The following is a 23,645-nucleotide window of genomic DNA, read 5'->3' as shown; positions in this document are numbered from 1 at the left end:
CCTCGACCTTTTTTTGAAGAACACAGATTTAGCATTCTCGCCCGAGGCTACCAGGAAAAATGACACCACCGCAGCCAGATTTGAGTTCAGGCTTCCCCCGCGCACCGGGGGGGGGGAACCTCGGCGTCCCCAGGGAAGAGGAGGGCATAGGCCCCGCCCCCTGCCCCGCCTGGCACCTGCCTCCTCGCAGGCTCCGCCCTCTCCCCCGCCCCCGAGCCCTCCCAGGCGGGGAGGCGGCAGCCGGCGAGGGCGCTGCCAGCCTGCCAGCGAGTTCGGTGCTGGGAGCTGCTGGTGCCACCGCGGAAGACAGAGGCGCGGCCATGGGGCGAGTCCAAGGAGGGATGCGCTGCGTCAAGTTCCTGCTCTTTCTTTTCAACTTCATCTTCTGGGTCAGTGCGGGGGCCGAGGCGAGCAGTGGTCAGAGCAGAGGGCGGGAGAGGGGGACAGAGAGGGGGCTGGCGAATTCTGGAAAGCAGTGGCCCACGCCGCTGCTGGGGGTGAGGGGGGTCCAGCCCTGCGGCGATTGTTTGGCGTGGGTCTCCACGCCCCACCTCTTGGAGACGAGGTGAGTCCCCGGCCACTAGCTGGGGTTTCACCCCCCCCCCAAAAAAAAAGAATTGACCTGCTTGCTTAGCAGATGTTCCGCAAGCCCCTCCAGAGTCTCTCTCTCTGGAGCATCCTTTTCGGCACAATCCGTAATGGTCCCACTCGAGGGGCTCTTTAGATTGCTAGGTTGGAACTGCAGAAGGAAAGGCTGAAGAGCAACCCTCTGCCCGTTACTGTGTGCTTGATCGCAGGGACACCAAGGGTGACAGGCTCCTAGGCCATACATGGGTGAAAGGCTTCCACCAGGAAAGCATCTGCTTTGCCGTGATGTTGGAGAAAACCCTACTTCTTGTGCCCGACTCACTCTTCCGGGCTTCCTCTGCAATAGCTGCTTCACAAATGCAAACTAGTTATTATTTAGAAACATTATGTGATGAACGCGAAGGCTCAGCCGTGTCCTTTTTCTAAGATAAGGATGCTGAGGAGTCTGCTGTAGACAGTGAGCCGTGAAGTTAACGTGTTCTGAAGTCAGCAGCACACTTTTATGCTGGGTTTTTAATTGTTAACAACTTTTGTGGTTTTTTATGTTTTTGTTTTAGAAGTTTCCTTGAGCAGGTTCTGTGGAGAGGCAGCATAGAAAAATTTCAAAATAAATAATGACTACACTGTCATATACTAGAAAAAGGGGCATACCCATACCCTTGATATGAGGAATGTCTAGCATTCTTGCCTATGGTGATTCAGTGCTAGGTAAATGTATTTGGCGGGTGAGTTTCCTTTGTTATTTTGTCTTTATCTGTTGTCTTTTGGGCTGGTGACTCCACCTGGCTGTATACAGTCAGGAGAAGGGTCTGCATGTGATAGTGCCTTTAATACCTATCCAGTACTTGATATAAACAAAGCCTCAAGCAAGGCAGGATTTGTGCCTTAAGCAAAGCAGGATTGCACCCATCAAATCAAAAACCGTGGACAAATGCTTTACTGCCGCCGCTGCATTTTGTTGAATGCAGTATCAGTCAAGAAACCACCTAGAGTTTTTAAAGCCTTGAGCAGAACACCTGTAAGATTAGTTAGACTACTGTACAAAAAGCTGTTTATATCTGTGTCTCTGAAGCTTTGTGGGGGAGTTTCTTACTTAAAATGAGTACGCTATGGCCTATGTATGTTTGGAGAAAAAAGTATGTGGACATTTTGTCGCACACACCATTACTGTGGCACATGTTGCTTCTTGTGCCAGCTATTGGGGCACTTTACAGTTGTACATTTCTGTTTGGGACGTACCTATACATCCACATGTCAGGATGGTTTTACCAGCAATGTCATGCTGTCTGTAGCACTACAGTGAATTGGGCTGCAGAATGATGAGTGTGATTATAGTCAGGAGGGAATCTGGCACATAAGAATTGTTATTACTTCCCGAATGTGCATATCATTGGAGCTGTCATTCTTTTGCAGTGCGTTCCTCCTATCTCAAATAAAAGGTGCAAACCTTTTTTAAAAAGCACAAAACCTTAAAATACAGAATATCATAGCAAGTAAGCAAATGACTTACTCTTCTTGTATAGAATAAGCAGCTACCAGAAGTGAGCAGATATGGTGTAAGCGAAGTGTAATACGTTTATAATCAATTCTGACAAATCATTCTGCAATATCCTACTGTATCTTCTTCTGTTGATTCTCAGAGGTGAGACATGCGGAAACCCAACCAAGAGGATCTGCCTTTTCAGGCAAACCTCCCTCCCTGTGCCTTTTTACTGAAGCTAGCTGTCTCTGGTAGCAGAAGTAGTATGTCTCAGATCCACAATAGGGCAGGCACTGTAGTATTGCTGTTGGGTGGGGCATGGGGAAATGGATAGCCTGTTTGCTTGTTGTTACCTCTCTTTTTTTTCATGTTGTGGGAGACCAGTGCTCAAGCGTAGAGGAAAGGGGAAACTGTAGTTTTTGAAATACTTAAAGAAGCAGCTGGGGAAAACGTTTTTGAAACAAATGCTACTCTTCTGGTAGGAAAGAACAGGTCCCCTTGTCAATTTTAATCTCCTTTTCCCATGATTTAAAAATTGCTTCTCACAGTTCCATGCTTGACTGATAACAAGCTGGGAGGGAGGACTCAGTCTCTGACTAATGTCTTGAGATGGAAATCATCACCTCTGCTACAAATGAACAACAACTGCATTTCCAAAGGAATGAAACGGACCATTCAGAAAGGCATTATAGAGACCCGCCAGTCCATTGGGCAGCATGCTTGCTGAAGATGGCAGACACTGGCCGATTGGCTCTTTCCTAACTTTCCATTCCACAAAACATCAGTGGTCAGAAAAACCAGAGTCCCTTTCGACATGCCACTTGTATCACCAGTCCTCCCATCACTGACTGGTATTCACCCCTTACTGAACAGGATGGTTGCTGGTGACAGGCAAGAAGAAAGGGGCTAATAGAGAAGTCTGTCGGCTCCAGATATTACAGTGCTGGATGGCTGGAATGAGACTTGACCGTTAGCAGAGGCTGATTTGAACATTTGTGGGTTTTTCGCTCCATAACGAAAGGATGTGGACTGGTTATGTCTGGCAAGTTTAGTGAGAGTCACTTAATCGGGACTCTAGCTAGTTAATTCACTATCTGACTAATTGTTTGCTTTTGAATATAGCAGCAGTCTTTGCAAACATATCCTTTCTGTTGCCTAATATCCTGCTTGTAGAACTGTGATCTCTTTTCTCAGGAGAAAAGCTAGTCGCATGGTAAAGAAACTACCACTGATATTAAGTGCATTTTAGGGTACATAATGAAATGTGTCTCTCACTCTCGCTCTCTCTATAATAATTTGGATTAAACTCAAATTCTGCTACTGAGCATGCAATAATCCCCCTTTTCTTTTTGCCTGTGCATCAACAAGAATAACAAGAATCTTTCCATTAGTAAAGATGCTTACAGCCTAATTCCCAATTCATAAACATCACTTTAATTGCTAGTCCTCCAGGTTTACATCTTGTATAACATGTCTCCCAGATCAGACTACCAACATCAGTCTGCCATTAGAAGAAAATAGCAAGTGAAACCATAGAAACAGCAAAGGAAATAAACAGCCACAATGGGGCACATTTGTTTATCCTTGACATTGTTTTGCTATCAACGCTTTCCCAGGGCTGTGTGGTCCTCGGTGCCTAGGCTGGGCTGCTGGCTGCTAATCTAAAGGGAAGCAAAAGGACTCGAGTCTTAAAGAACACCGTGGAGCTCTTAAAAGCACTTCCACAGATACATAAAAATAACCCATGTGAACAGACACTTCCTCTTGTGGCTCTTCTGCAGCTTTGCTTAGATTTTTGGGAGCTTGCTTGGTGTCATACCTCCATTTTAATGTGGCAAACAATGAAAACATTTAAATTATATATCATGTATCTTGGGCTCCAAGGCTGTGTATACTCCATGCTAAAAACAACGGATGAATTTCTCCCAGAAAAAGTTAATTCTGTGACCTGTAAACCAGTAAAGGAGAATGTTTCAGGGATGTCACGATGCAATACAACTTGCATCTTTTCTTCCCGCTTCCCAAAACCAAATGCAGGAGTTGAACTGGAATTTGAGCTTGGAACATAGAATAGTGTCCTGTTCATACATCCCAGCCTTCATTGAACTCTGCACTGTCAGTCTTCAAGGGAAAGATCATATCTCACATATGTTTCATTTTCCTCAAGCTGCTATTCATACTTGAATAGTATCTTAAACATGAGTACCAAATGTGATTCCTAGTATCCCAGCATTGAACAGAATTATTTTATTATAAACAAATGGAATTAGAAGACATGTGAGTAAAACCAAAGGTCTTACTTTGCTTCGGCAGTTTTGCAAATTATAAGAGTTTGCACATATAATTTGCATAATCATTTCTACTTCTGGTCATGGGGACAAGTTAGGGCATTAAGTATCTGTCTTCTTACCAATGAAAATCCAACACAGCACTGTTCTTCAGACTTCTGAAGATTTGCTTTGTGTTACCCACATGCCTTCAAGCCGATCTTCACAGCAATGAGTGCTAGAAATGTGGTTTTACTTATTTGCATCATTTACAGTCCACTTTTCTCATTAGGACTGAAGATGGCTTACACAGAGTAAGTCAGTACAGTCAAAAGGATAGGATGTCCAATAAAACAATACAATAGGATTGTATAGGGAGAAAACTGGAACCAGTTAGAAATCTGCAAGTAGAACTGAAGAACTGAATTGTTTAACATGACATGTTAAACAATGCAAAAAGTACGTAGTAAGATCCAACTTACAGCAACAGGCAGCATGAGCTATATGACCATAGTATAGACCATAGCCCCTAGCCCTTTTCCTAAGTATCTTTCTGAACCATTTTGTTCCAGTGCTGCCCTATTACCTGTGTAGAAAAGCCCTTCTGAATAATTCAGTTTTGCTAGCTTGCTGAAAGCCAGGAGAGTGGGAGCCTTGCTGACCTTGTTGGGTTGTGTTTTTTTTTAGTGTTAACTGACAGTCATTCTCAGCATGCTAAGTCCTTTGACCAATACCAGATTTAGACAAATATAGCGTTCATACCTGTCCACATTATTTTTTTTCCTATTAGAAAAAGGCCTTTCCGGTTTGGGGAATTGGCTATTTGACCAGCCGCACATGAGATACTGTCCTCGGACCTCCCAGTGCCATGGCGGTGGTTCTTTAAGGACACAGCCTTCCTCATGCTCTCTAATTTTTTATTTTATTTTATTTTTCAAATTTATAACCCGCCCTCATCCCCAGAGAACCAGGCTCAGGGCGGCTAACAATAATTAAAACATAAATACATCCAATATAGATCAAGTACATCCGTAAAACCATAATCATTAAAACCATTTAAAACCCTAAACAGATGGCCGAACTATACCTAGGCGCCACAGCAGTAAATGTCAGCAGATCAGCCCCCCAGATTTCAAAGTGGGGGGCGGGATGGGGAGGCCACTAAAGATGGATCTTCTTGCCGCTGTCCTCAGGTATAGGCCAGGCAGAATAGCTCTGTTTTACAGGCCCTGTGGAACTCCTTAATTGCTTCAATCAGTGGTTTCTGTTTCAGGGAGTTGACTTATCGTCCTTCCGGCTTTCTTTTAACCCCGAGGCACAGGCATCCCAACTGTGCGTGTGTTGCCGAAAAGTGACTCTTTCAAGCCTCTGCAATTTTTATGCATACTTCTCCAGCATCGTGAAATTCCCTTTGCAAAGTTACGGTGCGCTCTATATTAAACAGTAAGTTAAGGTGCACTGTAGATGGGGCCAACGGGGCAATATTTTGGCTTTACGGTATGTAGCTTGACTCTCCCTTGAAATTGATGGATGGAAACAGATGAGAAGAGACAAATGTAAAAGTAGAGCAGCAATTTTGCAGAACCTTGCTGAGTAACTGAACTCAGTGTAGTTCTGTTATTAGTAGGAGAAGGGCTGGACGAGAATTTTCAATCACGCATAAACCATGCCTTTGCTTTTTGAAGAGTCCTCACTGTCTTCAAGCAGCTTTAGCAGGGCTGGTGTAGCTTGCTGACAAGAATTCAAATGTATGTTACTGTTGTGATGGATGAGGTCAAAGTTAATTTTCCATACACAGGCATGCATTCATCGGAAAAGCACAACCTGTCTTGACTTCACTTCATCACAACCTTGCGGAGTGATATAGCTGAAGCTGCTTGAAGGCAGAAGCCCAACGTTGCTTGAAAACAGCACTATGGTGTAATGGTTAAAGTGTTTGTCTAGGATCGAAAGGGGGGGATTCAAATTATCACTTAGCCAGGAAGCTTTTTGGGTGACCTTGGGCCAGTTACACTCTTTTAGTCAAACCTGCCTCACAGGGTAGTTGTGAGGGCAAAATGGGACAAGCTCTGTGGAGGAAAGGTGGGATGAAAATGTACTAAACAATAAATAATAGTCAAAACTCTTTAAAACCAAATACATGATTTATACTGATTGAAGATGATGATTTATACCTGATTGGAGGCCTCTATGTGAGACAGGATGCTGGACTAGATGGACTACTAGTCTGATCCGGCAGGGCTCTTCTTATGTTCACTGCATGTACATTCTGCCAGTAGTCAGAACGGTAACAGTGAGTGTACTGCCTCACTTAAAGCACTGATTTTCCCTGCCAATTAGTTGGGTTTAAAAAAAAAACAGGCTGATAACATGACAGCTTCTATTTAAATAATATTTTTAGAGTACAAATCAATGACAGCTGGTGAACCTTAAGCATAGGAGTGGTCAGGACTCCACCTGTCTGAGTTGCTCCGCTTTGCCTTCCAGGGCTCCCCCGTTCACCTTGATGATGCTTAAGTGATTCCAGAGGGATAAAGTCCTCCCTTAGTTACTATGACTGTGAGCATGTTAAAAGAGAATCTGTACAAGATGCTATCTATATAAAGAAGGGGATGGTTAAAAGTAAAACTTAAACTAACAATTCATACACACTGAAATAAAACACACACATTCACTGGGGCTTGGTAAGAGACTAGGTTTCTGTTGGTTATGCAGTCACTGGTTTTCCCATGCCATTTCCTTGAAATCCCACATGGGAATATGGCAGCCCCAGGACAGCTGGCTGTGGCATATATACTATGATTGAGGCAGTTGTTTCATGTTACAAACAACCATCTTTGCAGAACTATGATTAGTTTCTTGCACATAAGATCTCTTTCCATACACCACCATCTTTTAAGACTTTACCACTTTGTTAAATAAGGCAGATTTGGACATCTCTGAATTGCAGTTAAGAAAAACATGTTCATTATGCTGGCTCCTTGGCAGGCCCACGTGCCCTGCTCCTCCCCTTAGCTTCTAACCCAGAGACCTGTGGTTAAAAACTATCCTCAGTTACCCTTGATATATGAATGCAGGTGCCCAGGATTATTGGAGTTAGTTTTCCCCTCCCACTAAGCTAGGGTGGCCAACCTCCAGGTTCTGCCTGGATATTTCCTGCTGTTACAACTCATCTTCAGGCAACAAAGATCAGTTCTCCTGGAGAAATGGCTGCTTTGGAGGGTGTACTCTGTAACATTATATACCAATAAGGACCTTCTCCAGGCTCCACCCCCAAAATCTCCAGGTATTTCCCAACCTGGAATTGGCAACCCTACATTAAGCGAGATTCTAAACCTGAAATTACTCTGGTTTAGGATCCCAGTTGTGGTGGTGGAAAGTGCCATCAAGTCACAGCTGACTTATGGCGACCCCATAGGGTTTTCAAGGCAAGAGACCTTCAGAGGGTTTGCCATTGCCTGCAGGATCCCAGTTAGTAGGGATGATCCCAGAACATGCCACTTTCAGGTATTTTTGTACTTAGTAAGACATCTGAATGCAGCCTCTATAACTGAACACAAGAAACCTTAATGTTTCTGTACAGATGAAATTAGAACTTACGTAAACGTATGAACTCTACCTGGTGACAATGAAACTAATAGCTGCACAATGTAGTTCATGTAACTCAGATGTACATTGGATGAAACAGCAAAGATTATTAGCGAAATGCTGGGGGAGGGTTGTTAAAGGGGCCACACTGGCTTCTGCCCTGGGATAGTGCAAGCAATAGGGTCTATTTAACAAGAATGAGCATTCACCTATGGTCTACTTCACATATGCATGTTCATATGAGTTATAATTTCAAAGCAAAAGCTGTGCAATCGATAAAATCAAAGGCAAACCTGCCACAGGCTAAAAATCTATAGTAATCATTTAATGACTACACCCCGGTAATTCAAATGCTGTAGAGCTGGAAAGGAAAGTACATTTGGACTGAATGCAGGGAAAGTAGTTCCAGAGTGACCCCACTGTTCTAAAAATGTTAGATCCACATGTGTGCAGCTGTGCCTGGGTGTGAGATAGATTTTAGTTAAAAAAAATGGTTCAAAACAACATCTCAGGGCTGCAGAGCTAAGATTTTTGCCTTGTGGGAACTATTTTCTTTCTCTTTTCCTTTTGTGCAACTATAATCTCATCGTTAATCAGCAATTTAGGAGTTTCCTTTCTCTGTATTACAGTTTCCTTGTGGTGTAGGGTGGGCATCGGTTCTAAGAATACAAAGAGATTTGTATCGTCCATTTAACAATGGCACTGCCTCCCATAAAAGGAATCTTTTTTTTCTAATCTGCGTGACAGGCAAGAATAGGGTGATGGCACCCAACAAAAATCACTGTAAATTGCAGATTAAAAGGCATTTTCCAATCCACCTCTTTCCTTTGCAACTGGGGCTGTACATGCTGCTTTCCGCTCTCCAGCACATGCTGCAGCCATTACCGCAAATGCCCCCAGTGTTGCTTCTTGGCCTTTTCCCGGCCATTACTCCCTGACACTAGTTGATTCCTCTGCTTGGCCCCATTTAATTTTATTTCCCGTACATTTAGAAATATAGTTTGTTTATCCAGCCATGTGTTTTAACTACAGTTCACATCTTTCTTTTTTTCCCTGGCAGCCTTCCTGTGCTGTTAAGAATTTCATGACAGGCAGCGAGTCTTCGTGTGGAGCCTTTCCCAGCATGGCTGACGAGAAGGGTGTTGGGGAAAGCTGCTCCTGTTGAATTTCTTTTTCTCTTGTAACTGTTTATTTAGTTCATTTATACTCCACCTTTCTCCCCAACGGGACCCAAAATCAGCTCACACCGTTCTCGTCTCCATTTTATCCTAACAGCAACATCCCTGTGAGGTGGGTCAGGCTGAGTGTGAGTGACTGGCCCAAGGTCTCCCAGCAAGCTTCCATGGCAGAGTGGGGATTCAAACCTGGATCTCCCAGATCCTGGTCAGACACTCTAAGTACTGTATTACACTGCCTCTGTTAAAGGCACAGGTGCCAGAAAAAAAAAATGGTGACCCTAGAGGAATAATTTCAGGTGCCTTTACATTGACAGCAAGGAGCAGTGGCAGGAGAAAAGATGGCAAGCGTGATCATGTATTCCTCATACCTTCTCAATCTACTTCATGCATCTTTTGGACCTGGCTGTTGCCCAAGAACTTGTGCCACAATAAATCAGCATTTTCCAGGTAATTTTTCTGTAATTGACGCTTAGTCAGTTTGTGTTGATGCTGTTGCCCAACTGCTGTGGTGTATGGTGAGCTCAGTCATGTTGTACTCGGGGAGAAATGTATGTGGACAGTGGACAGACGCTGTGTCCTTGTTGAGTCATTCATCTGATTATGTACCAAGCGCCGTGGTCTGCAAGGTCCTCCATGACTGTGGCCTAAGGGGTCTGGTTTGCTCTCACTATTCTTTTCAGTACTGAGGTCAAGGCACAGTTGCAGAATCTGGTGAGTGACCACTTTTTATAGGCGAGTGTGTTCACCATTGTGGCACGTCTGCAAGTTGCTTTATTTGAAGTCTCTGATTCTTACACTCTTTATTTTTGTTTTGAAGGGTGAATCTTCTTATGCTTGAGGGTCTCAGAAAGTGGGTACTGTGATCAGACAATGGCTTTTATTCACCGGTTGGGGGAAGGGAGTGCTGAAAAACTACAACATGCTTTTGTCTAGCAGTGCTTCAATGACTGTGTTTAAGAAGCTTGTAAGATTCATCCCTTCTTGCCCCCAAACTTGTAGAATTCTGGAAAGATGTGTGCCAGGATATGGCAGGTAACTGAGTTCATGGAAAAGACGGCAGTGATGTGAATTTTGTGGGGCAATGATCTTTGTGACGCACCTGCATACAGTTAAGTCTTTGGAGACAAAATTCAGAGACAAAAATCTATCGCACATTGGAAATGTCTGCTCTCATCAGAAAGTGAACACAGTAACGAATGGATGTGTAGCTGTACCCGCACTGTGGCTGAATGGAGAGGTGCCACCTTTTGTTCTGTGGAATGAGGAAACACTTCAGATTTCTTTAATGAGATTGCAGAGTCTGGATTCCAGCTCACAGCCCCTCAAGCCCCCTGCTGATTCTTCTCAATAACATGTTGTCTTATTTTGTTGTTGTTTAGGTGAAACTTTAATGCATAACCAATGCTGGTTATAAAATCCGCTTGCCATTGAATGATATTCAAAGTAGACACTGTCTTTGCAGCTGGCCTGTTCTGGGTGCACAGAGTTTTGTGTATGGAATTTGAATATCTAAAAGCATCTGTATCGTGGCCCATGAAATCTTATAGTGCAAACCACTATGTATGGTGCTCTGCAGGTCTCCATTGTGGATATGCCATAATCTCTGCAAGCACCACACCACGGGGTGCATCCGTCAACAGCCCTGCGTCCTCCAAATGATGTGTGCCCCCTCCTGTGCCTCCCCTGCTCTTTCTGTACTGTTCTGGCATGCCATACATTTGCTTTTTTTCTCCACCAAGAGTGCAGATCCAGAATCTTCAGCGCGAAGAAGTCATGAAGCTCAGTATCCACACGCCAGTCTCTCCAGGAGCTTATTCCGTTTTTCAACTCTGAATGTGGGAGCACAGAAAACGTTTCCAGAAAAGGCAGATTTTGCTTCTGAGGACACCTCTACACTGACATTAAGAAACCACCAGTGCAGACTCCAAAGCCCACATGACTCTTGTAATGCTCTTACTTGTGCTATGTAGATGGGTGGTGTACCAGTGTGGGCTGAAGCCTCTGTACAACTGGACTGTGGATATTGATGTACAGTGGAATGCATATCCGATATGCACACCCTGAACTGCCATGTGGGTGTTCTGAGAAGCTTCCTGTGGCTCTTGGGGAGAGGGAAGCCGCGACTCAGCCGTTTCTTGCCCTGGCTGACTGTCTTTTGGTTTTTTGAAGCAAGCTTACTACTGAACACATACGTGCTGGGAATATGAGCAGAACAGAGAAATCTCTTCTAAGAAAAGCAACAAGTATTTGGTACAGCACTTTCAATCAAATTAACAGCCAGCTCCAACTCTGTCCTCTAAGTATCATCCAGGATATTATTAGCAACCAGGAAAGGTTTAAAAACAATTCTTAGGACCAAAGAACAATTTAGGTGAGATCAGCCCTCTTGATCTTTTAATATTTGATTGTCTGTGTATGTCCCTTACTCTTCGCCAGTTCTGACTCTTGAGGTATAATGCTCTTGGAGGCCTTTGTTCACATGGCGGATGTTGTTATCATTGCCACATATATTATATATTTTAAAATATTGGTATCTCACCTTATTTCCGAAGATTCAGGGCAGCTGACAAAACATCAACAAGTTGCAAACACATCAAAGCAATACAACACTCTAGTATAACAGCCTGTGACCAGCACATTGTTTCCCCTTTAAGTTGGAGCAAAGACGTTTTTTCTTTGCGAAAGCCCCGGAAACCCTACAAGGCATACTTTCCCCCCCACATACACTTCTCTTACGGGCAAGCCCTCCTTGCCTGTCTCCCCTCCTTTCTCTGGTTGTATTTTATGCCAAGACTTCACCAAAGCTTAGCCAGGAGGAGTCTGTTCTCAGTAGTATGACTGTTACGTAAGGTTGCCGACCTCCAGGAGGTAGCTGGAGATATCCCAGAATTACAACTGATCTCCAGGTGACAGAGATCAGTTCTCCTGGAGAAAATGGCTGCTTTGGAAGGTAGACTCTATGACATTATACGCCGATGTGGTCCCTCTCCTCCCCAAACCTCACCCAATGAGTCCTTGAATATGTGAAGGAAAGTTTCTTTGAGAATGTGTGGAGTGCTTTTGCCTCATCTTTGATGATTAACCACAGCCTCCTGCCTCCCACACCCTTCAAATTCTCTGAGCCTATATAGGCTTGTGAAGTATAAGGGCTGTTGTAACCACAAGCCCTCACGTTCACACAAAAAATATCCACTTCTGGTTTCCTCTCCCCCTGCCTTTCCTGGTAGCACTAAAAATATGTTTTAAAAATACTTCACCAGATAGTGAAAGAAGACCATTTATTGATAGAACGTAACTTCTATCAATAAATTAAAGTGTGTGTGGGGTACAGAAACCCCTTTCCTCTGAGTCCTGCCTTCCATCTCTCATCCAATGCAATCCAGGCTTACCTGTTAGTGGTTTAAGGAAGAAACTTCCCAGAATATATCTGCAAATGTCATGCCCATTTCCTCTGTCTCAATGCAAACTTATATAGTTATGGGATCAACGCTTCTAATTTTTTCCATAACTAAAATGTATCAAAATTCCGGGCTTTATATTCAGCTTGGGGGGGGTGTTGGCACTTGTCTTTCAGCTTTAGTGGCAACAGGCAAGCATAACGTCTGCAAAAAAAGAAAAAGCAAACCATATTAGGAACATGAGAGTGAAAACAGAGCTGCCTGGTCTGAAACAGACAGTGGGAGGAGATGTGGAGGATGTCTGCTCTGTCTATACTATGATGAGGCACGAAACTGCACCGCAGTAAGAAGCAGTGGTGAGCCGGTGCATGCGCAAAACCTCACTGTGCAGACAGCCTTTCCTGCCCAAAGTGCACTTGTGCTTGTCCTCTACAGATGCAGGGAGAGTCACATGACCTGAAACCGTCTCTTTTCTATGCCTTTCCCTTTCTTTTTACTCTGTTTTGCTCTGTTTTGCCTCAACCATCCATTTGAACAATAAACAGTAAGTGAAGCGCAGCAGGATTAAACAACACCGACTTGATTTTAAGCAGCACCAGCCTGTACATTGGTGGCTTTTCCTTCTCTAGATTTTTGGTTAGTTAAATGGCCTGTGAATGGGCTGAGGTGGTGGTCCCAAAGCACAAGAGCAGCTGGAGAGGATGTGGATAATGGTGAGCTCTCAGCCTGGGTGACTGAAGAGATCTGGTTTATCCATTTATTTATTTTTAAAAAGAGGCAAGTGAGATGCATGGGTAAGGGAAACCCTGGTCTAGTTCAGATGCCATTTTGGTAGAATTGTCGTTGCGAAAACGGAACCACAGTGCACAGAAGGCTCTGTGTGTGTGTGTGATGTTTCAGGTAAATTTCATCTAAACATGTTGTGCATATGGTTGGTTGTAAGAAGGAGTTGTGTCATTTGGAATATGCAAGTTGTGTGGGTGTTTGTGGGAAGGCGTTTATATTTTACAGATATATTCACCCTTGGACTGCCAAAAAAACAAATCAGTGGGTTATAGATCAAATCAAGCCTGAACTGACCCTAGAAGCTAAAATGACTAAACTGAGACTGTCGTATTTTGGTCACGTCATGAGACGACAAGAGTCACTGGAAAAGACCATCATGATAGGAAAAGTTGAGGGCAGCAGGAAAAGAGGAAGACCCAACAAGAGATGGATTGACTCAATAAAGGAAGCCACAGCCTTCAATTTGCAAGATCTGAGCAAGACTGTCAAAGATAGGACATTTTGGAGGACTTTCATTCATAGAGTCGCCATGAGTCCGAAGCGACTTGACGGCACTTAACACACACACATATTCACCCTGACCAACTAGAATGTTTGTTAAGTTTCCATTACATCACAGCACCATTATTTGTTTATGCCATTTCTTCAGAGTCCTGCTCAAGGTAGCTTACAATTCATAGTAAAATAGAGGAGAGGATGATGCTTATATTTTAATTTATATTCTGCTTTTCTCCCAAATTTATATTCTGCTCTTCTTCCAAATTGGGTCCCAAAATGGCTTGTTACATTGTTTTCCCTTCCTCTTTGTTATCCTCACAACAACCTTGTGAGATAGGTTAAGCTGAGAGATCGTGACAGGCCTGAGGTCATCCAGCAAACTTTCATGTCAGAGCAAGGATTCGAATCCAGTTGTCCCAGGCCCTAGCCCGACACTGTAACCATTATGTTATGCCATCTCAGCCAATCAGAGCTATAGATTTCACCACCATTACGTCTATAATATGCCATAGCACATGATATAGGTAGATGCTTTGCATCTATATTTTTATGCACGGTGGGGATAAATGCTGGAGACTTTAGACAAGGCCTCCTGGAGCGTTAATAAATCTAAAGTGAGCAAAGAACAGAGGCACTGACTAACTTGTGCCTGCAACACTGTATAGATACCCGAATTCTTTCCTAGCTTCGGTTGTAATTTAATATTACTAGCAATGTGAACAATGCTACAATTATTTGTTGTATTTGTTGCCTGCCCCCTTCTTCTCCTTAGCAAGGAAATAGTTACTCCTTCCCTCCCCCTTCATACTTCATGAACTGGAATGATATAGAGGCTTAAAAGGGAAGACCTTGATTGAAATCCTCTCTGTGCCAAAAACTTACCAGCAGTGCCACCCTAAGCAAAGTTATACCCTTCTAAATCCCCTGAAGTCAATATGTAACTCTGCTTTGGGTTGCACCGTAGTGGTCTTTGGTATCTTCCTTTCAAGCTTAGCTGCCGATCTGCCATCTGAGGACAACAATAACAGCACACCTTACCAGTCTGTTGTGAAACTTTGGTGGTATGAATTTCCTAAACAGTTATATAAATACGAATGGACTGTTGTTGGAATTATGAACGGCATGAGGGTCTGTTCCACAATGTGTTAGTTCTGTGTGCATCCTCTTGATTTAATATTGCTTCTCTCCCAGCCGAGACATACCTAAGGTGATTTGGCATTTACAAAAATTGATTTTGTTAATAAGCCTGCTGATCTCTTTGTCCTGGTGTGCCCCTTTGTCTCTGCCCGCCATTCTAAGTTTGGTTGCTGTTTCTCAGTTAGCATAAGCATGCAGTTGCACCAGGGAAGAGCATGCAGTTGCTCCTCTTAAAACTGTGTTCCCACATTGTAGTAGAAAGGCCTGGAATCAACTGCTTTGGTGCCTGGAAACACAAAAAGAGCTCACATTTCCCACTCTTGTGGATTTATGGGAAGGGAGCGTATTCCTTTTAAGTGTCTTTGTGGTTTGACAGCTCCCAGCCGCCCCATGCTCCTGCCTTCTCCACCAGTTTGTAGAATTGCAGAACAGCCCAGCAGGGTCCCTGAAATTGTTCTTGGCAACTGAATAGGGAGCTTGGCTCTCTGCCCAGTGCCCAGGCTCCCTGGGAGTGCACGGTTAGGTGAGGCTGCGGGGGGGGGGGGGATGTTTATTTTCACTTGGGTCTCTGATGATGTAAAGAGACTCTTTGCCACCAGCAATTATTGTCTGCTCGAAGCAGGTTGTTTCCTGGAACCGCGTTATTTGTTATGTTGGATATATTGTACAGATAAGCAAGAGGCTGGGAGTGCATACGCTCTCAGCCTAGCCTGTCCAAAGGGGTCAAGCGCTGTGTACTGGTACTCCTCCTTTGCTGTATTTATCCTCCTGGTTGGGAATCCACCGGTGGCAAAAGTGTGACATTAGGTATGGAGAGGTAGGAAGTCAACACAAGGTCTGGTGGGGGTTTTGCTGTTGTTGTTGTTAAGTGCTACTGTATTATAAAAATTGTTCCATCTCGTCCCCTGGCAGTCATCTCGTCAACGGGAGTGGGGAGAGAAGCCACTGGACCACTCTATAGTTATAAATTTAATCCCAACGAAACAGAAGTGCTACTAGTGTGGGGGAAGGAAGTGGGTTATCTTCTGTTCTGCATGGTGTTGCAGGGCCCCCCCCCCCTTAAACGAGCAGGTTCATAGCTTGAAGGTCCTCCTGGATCTGGGCCTCTTCCTGCTGGACAAATGGGTGGCAGCAGTGGACAAGGGTTACTTTTCGCCAGCTTCAGCTGGTGAGCCAGCTGCAGCCCTTCATGGGGTGGAAAGACCTTGCCAATGTGGTGCATGCCCTGGTAATATCTAGGTTAGATTACTGCAATGCATGGGGCTGCCCTTGAAGATTGCCTGGAAGCTACAGTTGATACAGAAGGCTGCAGTCAGAATGTTGAATAGAGTGGATCATATCATTCCAGTCTTGTTCCATCTATACTGGTTCCTACTATGTCTTCTGGGCCCAATTCAACATGTTGGTATTGACCTTTGAACCCCTATATGGCTCGGGGCCAGCATACCTTCTCCCATATGAACCTACCTGTCCACTCCAGTCATCCTTGGAGGCCCTGATATTTTTTTATTGAATTACTGTATCTATTCTTTATTTTAAAACATTTTTAATGATGAAATGTTTCAATGTTTGATGTTTGCTGCCTTGGGAATCCTTTTGGGGTGGAAAGGCAGCACAGAAATGTTTTAAATAAACAGATATAGTAGTTATTAGCAGATAGAGGCTGCAGGACCAAATCCAGCTCCCACCTCTGGTACATAGCCTAGGCCCACTGTTGCCTTCTGGACCTATGCTGCTGCTAGACTAGGGTTGCCAGGTCCCTCTTCACCACCAGTGGGAGGTTTTTGGGGTGGAGCCTGAGGAGGGCAGGGTTTGGGGAGGGGAGGTACTTCAATGCCATAGTGTCCAATTGCCACAGTGGCCATTTTCTCCAGGTGAACTGATCTCAATTGGCTGGAGATAAGTTGTAATAGCAGGAGATCTCTAGCTAGTACCTGTGGGAGCTTGTCTTGCAACCGGCTACTAGTGACACAGGAGAAAGTAATAGCACTATAGTGCTTAAGGTGGCAAAATTCCTTGAACGAGCCCTATAGGCAGTGCTGCTCTCTAGGTGCACATTTTTCCCACACAAATCCTCAAAACTCAACAATAAGGCCCCATGCAGAGTTTTAAGAATTCAGATGGGGAAAATGTGCATCTAGAGAGCAGCAAATTCAAGGCAAAACCTCCCATGCATAAATGGCCTATGTCTGCTGAATGGGATTCTTTTGGCCTGAAAATCTCTTCCTTTAGTACCGTATGCTCAAAAATTATTCCATTGGCTCTCCAATTCTTTATAGAGCTTCAGCTCAACACAATATATATTCCATTTTTTTCTGTTGAATTAATAGATCTAAACACAGGAGTTGCCTCACTCAGCTAGTCACATCTACTGCAATATTTTCCAGGAGCTCATGAATCAGAAGAAAGGAGGCCAGAAAGGCAGATGACAGAGAGTCCCTGCCTCTTCCTGAGAGGTCTTAGACTTAGCCTAACTCCTTGCATAGAGCTGGAAGGAACCTCAAGGGTCATCTAATCCAACCCCCTGTGCAATGCAGGAAATTCACAGCTATCTCCCCCCCCCCACTTCCCCAGTGACCCCCTGCTCTATGCTCAGCAGAAGGCAAAAAACCTCCAGGACCCCTGGGCCATTCTGGCCTGGAGGAAAATTCCTTCCTGACCCCAAAGTGGTGATTGGCATTGCCCTGGGCATATAGGAAAGGGCCACAAGAGCCAAGCACTGGTTCATCCCTTCCTGCCCTCTTTAGGGATGCCAACTCCGGGTTGGGAAATACCTGGAGATTTTGAGGGTGGAGTTTGGAGAGGGGAGGGACTTTAATGCCATAGAGGCCAATTGCCAAAGCATCCATTTTCTCCAGGGGAACTGACTTCTATAGCATGGAGATCAGTTGTAATAGCAGGAGATCTCCAGCCACCACCTGGAGGTTGGCAACCCTAGCCCTCTTTCTCACTGCCTAAATGCAAGTAGAGCATGAAGTAAATCAAGCATACACATATATATTAGGGTTGACAACTCCGGGTTGGGAAATCCCAGTGGTTTAGGGGTGGAGCCTGGGGAGAGCAGAGTTTGGGGAAGGGAAGGGGCTCAGCAAGGATGTGATGCCATAGAGTCTACCTGCCATAGCTGCCGTTTCCGCCAGGGGAACTGATCTCTGTAGCCTGCAGATTTGTTGTAATTTTGGAACATTTCCAGGCTCCACCTGGAGGTTGACAATCCTCCCCCCGCCATCTATCTAATCTATCTGTATATAAAACATAACTATGTTTCGAGTAGAAGCAGTAAATTGGCTAGAAATACAGATGTTCCTAACAAGCAATCACATGTGGTCCGAAACACAGAGCTTTTGACTGCCCCCTCTTCCTTAAATGGTGCCTACAGTGAAAAATAGTTTGGCTTCCCCTTTTGTAAAGGCCTCCTGAAAGAGAGCACCAGTTCTTCTAACCTGGGTTTCTTAGGGCAATCGCATGCCATCTGACTTCCCTTTAATGGCAATACTTATGTTAGTGTAACATTTGTTCTTTCTGAAGGTATGCACGCACACATTGTTCTCCTTGACCGTTTACCTTATATTTATTTAGCTACAATAGCCTGCCCTGTGCCTGCTTTTGAAGAAGGATATGTTAGAAACTGATCATAACAGTTTCCTTTAAACGTAAGGTGTTTAATCTCTCTGCGGATATGCCTGTATATATAGAATGACTTGCGGCTATTTTGTGTCCATGCATGTGCTCTAGAGCCAAGATACATTCCTCCCACCCCCCCGGTCTGGTGACCCAAGACAGGAGGCTGAAATCTGAAGAATCACAAGTGTATACACTAACTTTTTTTTTAAAGCATCTTCCTAAAGACAAAATAGAAACAATTTTATAAGGGATAGGGACCCAGAAAATAGGGAATGTCCCTGGTAAATAGGTACAGGTGTAATGGAGGCATTCGTAGGAGATGGAGGTGTCATCTTCCTTTCTAACTATTCTAAATCAATCATACTGACCTCAATCTTCCCACTCTGTCTGAGCTCTTATAATGAAATGACCTTGCTGAAAAGGGGAGAAGGGAATCAGTTGTGACTGATGGAGCTCCATGTTAGATATGAGTTTCGACAGACAGCCCTCCTTAAAAGGGCTGCTTGTGTTTGCCTTGGTCGATGCCTAATGAAAACGCCCCTGAGGGTTTTTCTTGTTGAGGTACTTAAGAGAAGGGCAGCTCTGTCCCAGAATAAGCCGCTCATTCCCCTGACCAGTCTGAGGGTCTTTTACAACCCAAAGGCCAGCGGGCCAGATAGCAAAACTTTGAAAAGCTGCCGTGGCTTGCCAATGAAGTGATATTTCACTGTGGGGATGTTCCGTTATTGGAAAGGACTGTAACAGAAAGTCGGGCAAATATTAATGAGGAGGGAGGTGGCTCTGGACCGAAATAATTTGAAATCTGTGGAACTTGGTTATATTTGGACTCCTGGCTACTAAGGCTATTCCTGCAAACAAAATGAACATATTAGTTTTACAGGTAAGGGAACTGGGGCACTGAGCTAGGTAATCTATATGGCATCATTATCAAATAGTTAGACGCTGTTTCAAGGGTTTTCTGGTGCAGAGAGAAAGAGCGCATTCTTCTTACTTTATGGAGTACACAGATTGGGTATAGGTTCCCATACACATGAGTTATCTTAGTACTTCCATAATCCCTTCTCCTTGGATTGTTTTGGGCTGGAAAAATGGTGTGGAGTGGGAGGAGGCTAAAGTCCTTTCTTCGTGTGCATCATGGTCCTGATCCTAAGGCACCATACGTGCAGGAATTGAGGAGAGTCCACAATGCAAAAGGTGCTTGTGATACATGTGACACAGGGTGGGATCCAGCCTCAACCTGTGTACTCTGTAATGTGTGAAGAGGCGACTCTGCATGTAAGGACTTGGGCATGTTCAGAGTTTCCTCAGGTATATGTGGCTCAGTCAGAACAATGTCCTGTTGGGTAAAAACTTTATTTTTAAAGAAAGCATAATTTCTCTGGGCATGGTACAACCTTGTAACACAGAGTTGTCTCCTATGCATACAATTTCATGTGTAATGAAAGAAAATATTCTGTTTTATTTCTTGAAATGTCATAGAGACCATATGGGTAAAGTGTACCCATTTCCTCCCCTCCTCATGCTTGAGACTTGGGGGGAAGGGCTTCCATTTTGCATGTCTTGAAGAAACCTTTGTTGTAGACATGAATCACTGCCATTACAAGATTGCACTTCTTACAAATGAAGAGCCGTGGTGTATGCGTCTATTGAAAAAGAAAATGAGGCCACTAGAGAGTGGCCTTCTCTGCCCTCACAGGGATGAGGTACGATTCTACTACGGTGCTAATGCGTACGGAGTTATAAGGCTGGTGTCATTCTGCTGCAGCTGGAAAGCCAACCGCAGCAGCACAAAGCTGTGTGTTGTGTGGCCTTGCAAAAGCTCTGGCTATTGTCTCTTGTTCAGTCGCTCTGGTGCCATGAGAGAAACTGGGTTGGCATCCCTGCCCTCCCTTCCCCCTTCAGCATGATTGGTGAAGGCGTGTTGTCTGTATCAAGCCTTTGTGATGGGTACATGGGACCTAAGCTTTCCTAGGGAAGTAATTACTCTTCTTTCACCAGAAGTCTGACTTTTGCCATGTATTGCATAGAGACTTGCTAATCAACTTTCCAGCTGACACCAACCTCCAGACTGAAGGTCACTGTCTCTCAAACACACGCAGTGCTAATGTGGTGTAATGGTTAGAGTGTCAGACTTGGGAGACCTGGGTTCAAATCTCCACTCAGACACCAAGCACACTGGGTGACTTTGGGACAGCCACTCTCTCTCTCTCTCTCAACGTAACCTACCCCACAAGTTTGTTGCAACGATAAAATGGAGGAAGGGGAGACTCATATATGTTGCCCTGAGTTTTTTTGAGAAAGGATGAAGATAAAATTGTAACAGATCGATTTAACACCACCTGGAAGAAACTGGAAACAAACTCGAAGTAATCTGGGTTTGTGAATTCTAAGCTAGGATTAGTACTTTCCTCTAGAGAATGTGATTACGTGTGTGATTTATGAAAGATGGGCTTCAGTAGTTAAAGGTCTGATAATCTCCCTTGGTACAAGATGAAGCGGTGGGAACTCTTGGTTCCCCTGCCCACCTCAGTAAGGTGATAGCTGTGCAGTTCCAGCATTCATGGAAAACCTGCATTATCTAGACTTATTTTAATTCAGCTTCCAACCTAGTTTTGTGACTGAAAGTGCCTTGGTTAATCTAATAGATAACCTTTTCCAGAGGGAAATGGGGGAGGGGGACCCTGTTAATTCTACTGGATCACTCAACAACTGTTTTTAGTACCTTAGATCATGGTGTCATTCTGGACCAGTCAGTTATCGGGAGTACTATGCTTCTGTGGTTCCAGTCCTGTTTTGTTGATCTGTTGCAGAAGCTCATCCTGGGGACAGTAGCTCAACTACATGGCATCACTGCTGTGGGGCCTGCTGACTTGACCCTCATGCTGTTTACCTTCTATGTGAAAGTGTTAGGAGGCATCATCTGGGAGCTCAGAGTGAAATGTCATTTGTATGCTGATGACACCCAAAACTTCTCCTCATTATAGGATGAATGGATGCATGGCCTGAATGAATGAATGGAAGGGGTAATGGGCTGGGTGAGAGTCAATGAACAAGTTTAATTCAGAAAAGACTGGGGTACTGATGGTCAGTAATGTAGCCAATCAGGGACTGAGGAGTCGAGTTCTGAATAGGACTTCAGTTCCTCGATGGGATCGTAGCTTGGGGATGCTTTTATATCCATGTCTACAAATGGAGGATCAGATCTCCTCTGTGTTACATGGTACCTTTGCCCAACTCTGTGGGCCATCTACATCCTTTCTTTGAGAGGAGAGATCCAGATGATTATTACTGCGCTGATAACATCCAAGTTAGATAACAGTAACACGCTCTACATGGAGCTGCCTTCAGACTGCCTGGAAACTTCAGCTACTTCAGAGTACAGCAACTAGGTTGTTAACTGTTTCAGAACATAGCCATATTGGTCTGCAGTAGAACATCTAGATTCGAGTCCAGTAGCCTACCAAGGCAGCTTTGACCCTTGAAAGCTTATACCCCGAAAATCGTGTTGGTCTCTAAGGTGCTACTAGACTCAAATCTAGGTTGTTAAGTGGCATCGACTAAATAGGGCATATTCTGTTAATTTTAAAACGTCTTCATTGGCTGCCAGTTGAGACACAAGTGAAGGTGCAGGTTCTTAACTAACCTACCGGTATCTGGATGTTTGACTGCCTGTTCCCATATCAACCTGCTTGTCAGCTAAAATCAGCATCACAGGCCTGCTCAGTGTGTCCCCACCTTCTGATGTAAGATGCATTCTTCTGACTCAACCAGATACAGGTCCTTTTCTATAGTGACAGCTTGATTATGAAAAGCCTTTCCCCCAACAGTTTTCCTGGCTCCTGATCTGTTTCCTTTAGTCACCTCATAAAAGCTCTGCTATATATGTAGGTCTTTAATTTTGATCAGTGTTTTTAGTGTACTGTTAAATATTAACATTTTATGTGATCTGGATTGGTGTTTTATATCGTTTATTTTGCATGTCATCTCAAGCTTTTTATTATGGAGTGCACAGTTCGTATATAAATCTTGAGACTGATACAAAGATTCTGCAAATAACTTTTTGAGCACCATACAGGAAAACAATCATGCAAAACCTTCTTATCCTATACTCTTTCAAGCTGCCAGTGCCAGTGAAAAAAATCTGCCCTTCACTAGGTGAATATCAAAACATGAGTTCACCCAGAGGAACTGTCAGCAGATTTTGCTTGTGCGTAGGGCAGGGGTGGGGAGTGTCAGGCCCAGGGGCCGTTTAAGGTTGGCAAAATCATTTGGTCTGGCCCTTCGTGGGTCCTGGCAGATCTCTAGCTCAGAAGGATCTAAGACTGGTGATCCACCCCCTCCCACGGACAGGAATAGCCTCTATTCAAGGCAGACGTGAGTTTGTTTTGCTGAGAAAAGGAACCTTTTCCCCCCTTGCAGAAGAATCATTAGCTATGGAGCTGCTAGGACCGCCCAAGAAACGGTGTTAACCCTTTCCCACCTGGGCCATGGAGAAACATATTCCCTCTGTACTACAAGAGGGCTGGGGGCGGAAGTGGCAACAAAGGAGGGGTTAAAGGAGGCAGGGCCAGAATGCGTGGGGGGGCGAGTTCTTAGCTAGTGTGTCCTCATTTCATCCCTGCAGGCGGAAGTAGCAGGAGCCGGCTGTAGAATCCAGACCTGACCATGCAGAGCAGGAGCAACTCTGGCGTGCGGCTTTACGGCTATGCCCGGCTGGTGGATCAGACCATCCTGTGCCACCAGGTGGGCGAGTGCACCACTGGATGGATGCCTGCCTGCTTGCCCGCATGGGGGGGTCATCTGGGGCAGCTGCCTACTTGGGGCTTGGTCGGCTAATTTTAAGTTGACAATTGTGTATGGCCCACGAATGATGTTATAAATATCCAAATGGCCCTTGGCAGAAAAAAGGTTCCCCACCCCGGCATAGGGCCTTGGGATATGTACAAACATATGTACAAGCCCATGTGAGGGTTTTTCCCCCTCTCCCATAGCTCAAGCCTGACTTCTTGCCACCTTCACAATGCATTTGACAAATGTACTGACCAGTGAGCCAAATGCTGATTCAGTGGTCAGTCTTTCACCTACCACTGTGCTTCAGTCG

General features: G+C 44.5%; 1 protein-coding gene across 1 annotated transcript in view; it reads left to right on the top strand.

Moving 5' to 3' along the window:
• Positions 1-318: 318 nt before the first annotated feature.
• The window catches only part of TSPAN2 (tetraspanin 2), a 67,505-nt gene continuing 44,178 nt past the window's right edge, over positions 319-23,645 (top strand). The window contains exon 1 of the mRNA XM_056845013.1: positions 319-389. Within this exon, the coding sequence (XP_056700991.1) occupies positions 321-389 (69 nt within the window). The 5' untranslated portion in view covers positions 319-320. The remainder of the gene's footprint in view (positions 390-23,645) is intronic.

This window comes from Euleptes europaea, chromosome 2 (assembly GCF_029931775.1).
Source record: "Euleptes europaea isolate rEulEur1 chromosome 2, rEulEur1.hap1, whole genome shotgun sequence".
NCBI classification, from domain to species: Eukaryota; Metazoa; Chordata; class Lepidosauria; order Squamata; family Sphaerodactylidae; genus Euleptes; species Euleptes europaea.
Note: the sequence above shows the minus strand (reverse complement) of the source record. Positions and strands in the feature narration are given on the sequence as shown.